General features: G+C 45.3%; 1 protein-coding gene across 12 annotated transcripts in view; it reads right to left on the reverse strand.

Moving 5' to 3' along the window:
- MICAL3 (microtubule associated monooxygenase, calponin and LIM domain containing 3) overlaps window positions 1-5,846 on the reverse strand; it is a 117,872-nt gene extending 112,026 nt beyond the window's left edge. For all 12 annotated transcript variants that reach the window (XR_004958363.1, XM_036252743.1, XM_036252742.1 and 9 more), the window contains exons 1-5: window positions 5,515-5,846; window positions 3,739-3,946; window positions 1,862-1,978; window positions 1,376-1,477; window positions 204-359 (exon numbers count right to left, since the gene is read on the reverse strand). Coding sequence is in view for 11 of the 12 variants with exons in the window: in XM_036252743.1 (XP_036108636.1) it covers window positions 204-359; window positions 1,376-1,477; window positions 1,862-1,978; window positions 3,739-3,946; window positions 5,515-5,775 (844 nt within the window). In the remaining variant the exon portion in view is untranslated. The remainder of the gene's footprint in view (window positions 1-203; window positions 360-1,375; window positions 1,478-1,861; window positions 1,979-3,738; window positions 3,947-5,514) is intronic.
- Between the last annotated feature and the right edge of the window lie 1,236 nt (window positions 5,847-7,082).

Below are 7,082 nucleotides of genomic sequence, written 5' to 3' on the forward strand. Positions count from 1 at the left end.
TCCCTGCAATGAGCACAAAGGACATTAGAGCAGGCAATGGTGATCTGGACATGCTCAGAACAAAGCATGGAGTAAGGAAGGAGCAGAGGGGCGAGTGACACGCAGTGACACCAGTGACCACCCACCCCACCACACTACCCACGGAAAGCCAAAGCAGTTATTTAAAGTTCTATCTTTATTGCTTTCAAGGCACTGACACCAACCTGTGGCTTCCCTGAGCTCCTGGAAAAATTTTTGGTTGAATATAAAAGCCACTCCACTGATCTCTTCCACTTTGGCTTCTGCTGTTGTATTTCGGTTAATAAAATTTGCTGTAATGGCAATGGCCAGTTTGCCTCGAAATTCTTTCCGACGAAATCCTAGAGAGAAAAATATTTTCAGAGGTGGCGACAGCTAGCTAGAGAGGAAGGAAGAGCACTTCAAACAGGAGAAGGGGTATTGCTGATTACATCTGGGAACACGGGATAGGAATCAATGGAAAATTTCAGGGCAATTTTTCTCAATCTGAAAATAGGGTGTTTACCCACCAAAGAATATAACAATTCAGAAAAAAAGTCAAAGTCTCCCATATACTAGCAAAAATTTTGAAATCTGACTGACCACAAGGAGTTCCACTTTTAAAAATATTTTTTCTTTACGGACTTTAGAGAGAGAGGAAGGGAGAGGGAGAGAGAGAAAGAAACATCGATGAGAGAGAATATTGACTGGCCGCCTCCTGCATGCCCCCCACTGGGGATTGGGCCCACAACATGGGCATGTGCCCTGACGGAGAATCAAGCCAGCGACCTCTTGGTGCATGGGTGGATACTTAACTACCAAGCCATACTGGCTAGGGGCAGGAATTCCATTTTTAAAATAAGGGAAGCCACCTTTTTTTAAATCCTCACCTGAGGATATTTTTCTATTTATCTTCAGATAGAGTGGGAGGGAGGGAGAGAGAGAGAGAAACATGGATGTGAGAGGGACACATCGACTGGTTGTCTCCTGCTTGACCCAAGCAGGGCCAGGGACAAACTGCAACTGAGGTGCGTGCCCTTGACTGTAACTGAACCCGCGACTCATCGGTCTGTGGGCCGACGCTCTAACTGCCGAGCCAAACCAGCCAGGGCGGGAAGCCGCCTTTTGAGTAAGCAGGTTTAACCCCACAGCAGTGCCCACTGCTCAAAGTGCGGCTTGTGTACTAGCACCCTGCAGGATGGCCCTGCAAGAAGCAACCCGAGTGCCTGCTGCTAGGGAGGGCTGGGCCAGCCATTCAATGAGACACATATGCAGACTCTTAGGAGTGCGGTCTCTGAAGACACAAACTGTCACCCAGGGTTCAGAGAAGGCCACCCTTCACTTGCTGTGAACCAGGCAAAGGAGGACTGAGCAGTACCTTCCAGAGTATTCCTGCGGCCATCTCCTCCAATGACCACTTCAAACTCATATTCTGACACAGGGTGGGTTTTAGGGTGCACCAGTGCCCGCCAACCTATCCCTGTGGACCAAAGTCAAAATGAAGGTCATCATCCAGATCAAATTCTTACATCTAAGACATCTCAAGATACCCAGGTAGGCAGACTCCCAGCCAAAAACAGTAGGTTTGAAAGCATGGGGTACAAACGAAAAAAGAGGCCTCATGGAGAAGCCCATACAATTTTCTACAACGAATACCAGTGCATGCAATGTCTAATACAATCTCAAAGGCCACCTCACCAAGTCAAAAGTTCCTCAAAAGATACTGGCTATACAAATAGAGAAGCCCTTTTTAACTAGTTCTGAAAACAACTCGCAGGTTCCTATAGTTTTTTGCTTTGATCTCATCTTTTCCCACCCATTTGATGCCCTTTTATCCCTCCTCCCTTTGTCCTATCCAACTCACGTTCATTTTCTTGGTCCTCAGGAGGGTGTACAAGTCCTTGGAATTCCACATTGACGTGGATTTCAATGCCTAGGATCAATGCAACTTTCAAAAGTATTAGTTGAAGCTGACGGATACCTGGGTGAACAAAAATATAAGATAGTTAGGGTATGCTGAAAGAACAGTACCAGTTAGTGGTCCCTGCTCAGGTCCCCCCGTGTCCACCTATGCAGAGTTTACCCAGATTCCCAAAGCTTCCTGTAAGAGGAGACATTTTCCAAGCCATGTTCCACAGTTTTTTCTTTATTAAGGGCAAGAAATGTTCTAGAGAACCACACAAGCCCACTCCCATCTCTTGGGTGAGATATTGAAAACAATCAAAAGCTCTGAGACAACATGAAATTGCGGCCAACAGGAGACTCTCTTTCCCATCTTCCCAGATTCAGTCAGAACACAATTATTTAGCAGAACCTGCAGTCCTTACAGCACATGGCAGTTACCAGAGGAGGCAGAGCATGTGCACCCACAGGTGTGGTTTCCACGAGGATCCAAAGGGGCTGCAGTACTTCCTGGGATTCCAGCATCTCTCTTTCATCTTCTTACCTCACTGATCTTCACAGATACTTACAAGGTGAGAGCAGCAACCTCAGTGTAACCTTAGTAGTCTCTAACCATGCCCCCTTCCCCACCACCACTGGTCTACAGTTGCAGAAACTAAGGCTCAGAATGAATAAAAATCTTGCTCATTATCCCAGTGAGATTTACTAATTTGATATTCAGTGAGTACGTGCCAGGTGCCAGACATGGCAGCAGCCCCAGAGATGGAGATGAAAATCTAGTCCCTGATGCAGGACACAGCTGCAACACTAATCCTGCCACACATGAGGCAGACAGGCCACTGGATGAGTGACCCTTTGGTCCTCTCTTAAGACCAGTAACACCTGCGGCCTGTGACTAATGTGCTGGGAGTATGCGCACATCTTCCTGCAGATCATTTCGTTATTTCCCCAGCTTTTACAACCTGACCCCTTCTGAGTCACACGCGCAGGGACTCATGGAATCCCATGCTAGCGCACATTTTATATTTGCAGACAACTGGGTTCCAAGATGCTTTAAACATTAAAGCCCAACAGGTGGGCAGAGCGCATCCTCTGCCACGGGAATGTGGCCAGTGTTTGGTAAATTGGCACAGCCGCTTCGAACAGCAAAAGTTTCAGTAGTTGAATGTATTTACAGGACACATCTGAAGGCACTCAGAACAAAAGTTCTTTGATAAGCCTTCCCTGGAATCATTAATGAAGATCATAGTTCAACCTCATAAAGTAGATACTGTTTTCATGAACACACACAGTCATGAAAACAAAATCACTATCTGCATTAACTTGGATTTACTTCAAAGCATCTCAGAAAAACACAGCCTAAGCTAAGCATGGAGATGACAAGAGTATAGCAAGAGCTCCCGTGGCTGCAGACCTCATGAGAGTCACCGAACAAAAGGAATTGCGTTATAGACTTGCCATTCACCAAAGTAGGAGTCTGCTTCTTCTCTAACTGCAGTTTCCCCAGAACCGTGTCCCCACAGCATTTTGTTCTCACAATGGTATAGCACCTTCCATATCACATTCCAAAGAACTGCACGCGTTGTGCTTCTTCCACTGGACTAGGAACCATCAGTCGGGTCAAGGCCCACACTGGTCATCTATTTCCTAGCCTGGCCCCAATGTCTATCCCCTCATTGCAAGTTCTAAATAAGAGTTCAAGACCTACCTTAGAAATCCCTAAGCTAAATTCCTTGCAGTTAAGAGTTCTAGGTTACAGAACCACATATGGCAGGTCTTTTGACTCTAAGCAGAGTGTGTTTCTACACAACAGATACTAATAGAACTGGTTTTACTTACTGATATGGTCGATTGCTCCAGCACAGAACTTGCCATAGAACTTCTTGGCACCCAAACCTCGCAGATCATGTATGGTGAATGGCCAGAGATGCAAGACATTGTTGCGGGAGAAGGCATCTCGTTTCTCAATGACGACCACCTTAGCTCCCAGTAAGGATAAGTCGATGGCTGTGCGGAGACCACAGGGGCCAGCTCCAATGATGAGACACTGAAAAACACAGCTGCTTTCAGGGCCAAGGCAGCACCTCGGGAGAAAGCTCACATTTCTGTAACAGTTTCATGATCTCGTAACCATCATTCCCTAAAGCCCCAAATAGGGCTATTCTCTCCCTTCCAACCAATCTTGGTCACGACAGAGCACCTGCAATGGCTTGAAGAAAAGCTGGTGGCTGTTGTGAATAAAGGGACTCAAAGTCAGTGCTGGACACAGACTCAGCACATATTCATCCTGTAGATTTGCAACGTATTTAAATGGGTCATCATTTCAACAAACAATTTAAAAATCACACAACATCTTTCATCAGTAGGAGAGGACCTTCTGGAAGATGTCGAAGTCAAGCAGACTTCTGTCCGAGGAGACACAGGGGATTACACACAGTCCTGGCCATTGTAGAGTCCTGGAATGGGTCTTCCACTCCGACGACCCCCAATAGGCAGCTTCCAAGTGCCAAAGTTTCATGTAATGAAAAAGAGTTCTTAAATTACATCTTTAGACTGGAAGTCCAGGAAAATGATCTTGAAAATCCATATTTTAGAGAAGTTCTCAGGGTGAGACTGGACACTACTTAACTAGTTTGCACTGCATGTGCAGAATTAAAAAACAGACATGCAATGTTTTTGGCTTTGAACTCCTTTTATCCTTAATAAAACTATAGAACTCATTCATAAAAGGCATGTCTTTGAATTTCTTGAATTTTGCTGATGAATATCTAACCAAATGCAAATCCACTGGGCATGGGTCTCTAGGTACCCACAGCAGGCAAATGAAAGCACATTAATGGCACAGTCATGAAGTTATTTGCAACTGTGTCCCCCTATTAGCTTTTTCTCCCGGATGTATTCTTACGTAAGCAGGACAGCAGGAAATGTAGTATTCCTCCTCCACTTCCTCACACCTACCCTTCTTTGCACAGGTGACTGAACATCTCAGATCTATGCACAGGTCTACCTTTTTCGTGAAAACACTGTTTCTATATATTGTGAAGAAACCAAAAGAAATAATTTGGTTCACAAGGCCCTTGTTTATCAAAACAGACTTCTGGAATATGGATAAAAGACATCTGAAGCCTGTGGCAAATTCCCAAGTTGGCAGATGCTATCTATATCTTACCAGTTACTGAGTATGGAACAATGACTTTGCAAAGTTGATATGCCAAGCAACTTGAAGCCATTTTCGTACAGGATACTAATAGGGCCTGGCTAGTTCTTTGCTAAATGACCTACATCATCCTACAGTGTGAGATTCAAAACAGAGCCTCAGCAAAATAAAGAAGTTGTTCTTCAATAGTTGAAACCCCCAATGTTCAATATATGAATATATGAATATATGAAATAAGAGTAAAGTCTGGCACATGGGACAGTCAAATGGCTCCACAAACCTTCCACAAGGTATAAGGCTTGACTTCCTACTAGATCATGGCTCGACTTGACCCAGTTCTTACCCAGGCGACCTCTACTTGATCCTTTTTTCTTGGTCTACCTCTACTCAAAATCTTTTCTTTCTGATTAAATCCTTAGGTCAGTGACTCCAGGGCCTCAGGGAAGCCAAAGCCTTACCTTGGTGTTGGTGCATGCTTTTCCCTTTTTGTAGTCTTTGTGGCTACCCCGTTTGTCCAGCTTTGCCCAAAGGGCTTTGGCTTTCCAGTAGTTGAGCTTGGACTTGAGCTTCTGATAAAAGGAGCGATAGTCCTTGGGCTTCAGTTCCAGGTGGTCACAGAGCTCTTGGAAGGCCTTAAGGGTTCCCTTGCAGGTGGTGGCCTGCACAAACCGGTCAAAGAGGGTGTGCGCTTGGCTTATCTCATTCTTCCTCTCCTCCATGCTCACCCTCTCAGCAGTGCACAAAGGGGCAGTGGGATGGCCTCTGGTCCACCAAACACTGTCAGATTAATCTAACAAAAACAAAGAAAGGGAAATGCTAAGCAAATCCAAATTTGCATCTACAAACAATTTTTTGGAAGATGTAACTCTTTCTCAATGGAATCTCTGAGTGTTCTAGTTATTAATTCAACACATGTATATTGCATACTTTCTTTTTAAATTATTAATTTTAGAGAGAAAGGAAGAAAGAGGGAGGGAGAGACAGAAACATTGATGAGAGAGAACATTGATTGGCTGCCTCCTGCATGCCCCCCACTGGGGATTTGGCTCCAAACCTGGGCATGTGCCCTGACCAGGAATCGAACCAGAGACCTCTTAGTGCATGGGTCGATGCTCAACCACTGAGCCACACTGGCTGGGCTGTATATTGCATACTTTCTATTCTCCAGGCACTGGGGCACTGGGGGAGGACAGAGGAGTAGGACAGTGTTTACTTTCAAGGATCTGCAAGTCAGTGGGTAAGACAGACTAATAAACAAAATGTTAAATGTACTATGCTAAGTGTCATTAGTGAGAGGAGCAAAGGGATTTGGGAACATTAAGGAAGAGTACCTAAGTCATAGGGAGAGAGGCCCCTGATGAAGATGAACCTCTGAGAAGTGACAGCTGAGTCTTGCAGGTAAATAAGTATTAGCAGGCAGGGAAGAAGCATAGCTTATGGGAAAAGAAGTAAAACAGGAAGGCTTGTGAGTGACTCTTAAGGTAAAAAAGTAAAAAATGATCCCCAGGATGAGTGAATGATGGCACCAGGCCAATGGATTAAAAACAGAAGAACTCATCTGTGACAGTGGGGTGACCTGTTACCTTTTTGCTGCCTTTGTGGAGGTGCTCGCTAGGCAGATGGGTATGAGTGTGAAGTGCGGGAGTAGCTGGGGACCCAGCCCCAGATTTAGGCGTCATCAGCATACAGGTGGTAGTGAACCTATGACACCTGGTAAGACCACACAACGAGAGTCCGTGGTGAGAGAAGAGCCGTGGGCTTTGAATAAGACCTGGGACGCAGACTTGTAAGGGGCTGGCAGAGAGAGATGAGCTCTATAAAAAGATTATGAGCACAGTGAAGAGGTCTGAAGAGCATCAAAGGGCAGTGTCATAGCAGTCTAAAAAGCACAAAGCTCAGAAATGTCAAAGTCGGCAGGGACTCAAGGACTGGAAAGTCCTGCCGCTACGTATGATGCATGGCAGGGTGGAAAGACAGTACAGCCATTCCACTTTGCCCCCAGACATATTTGACAATAATAATGATG

Source organism: Molossus molossus, unplaced genomic scaffold (genome assembly GCF_014108415.1).
Source record: "Molossus molossus isolate mMolMol1 unplaced genomic scaffold, mMolMol1.p scaffold_m16_p_10, whole genome shotgun sequence".
Lineage (NCBI taxonomy): Eukaryota > Metazoa > Chordata > Mammalia > Chiroptera > Molossidae > Molossus > Molossus molossus.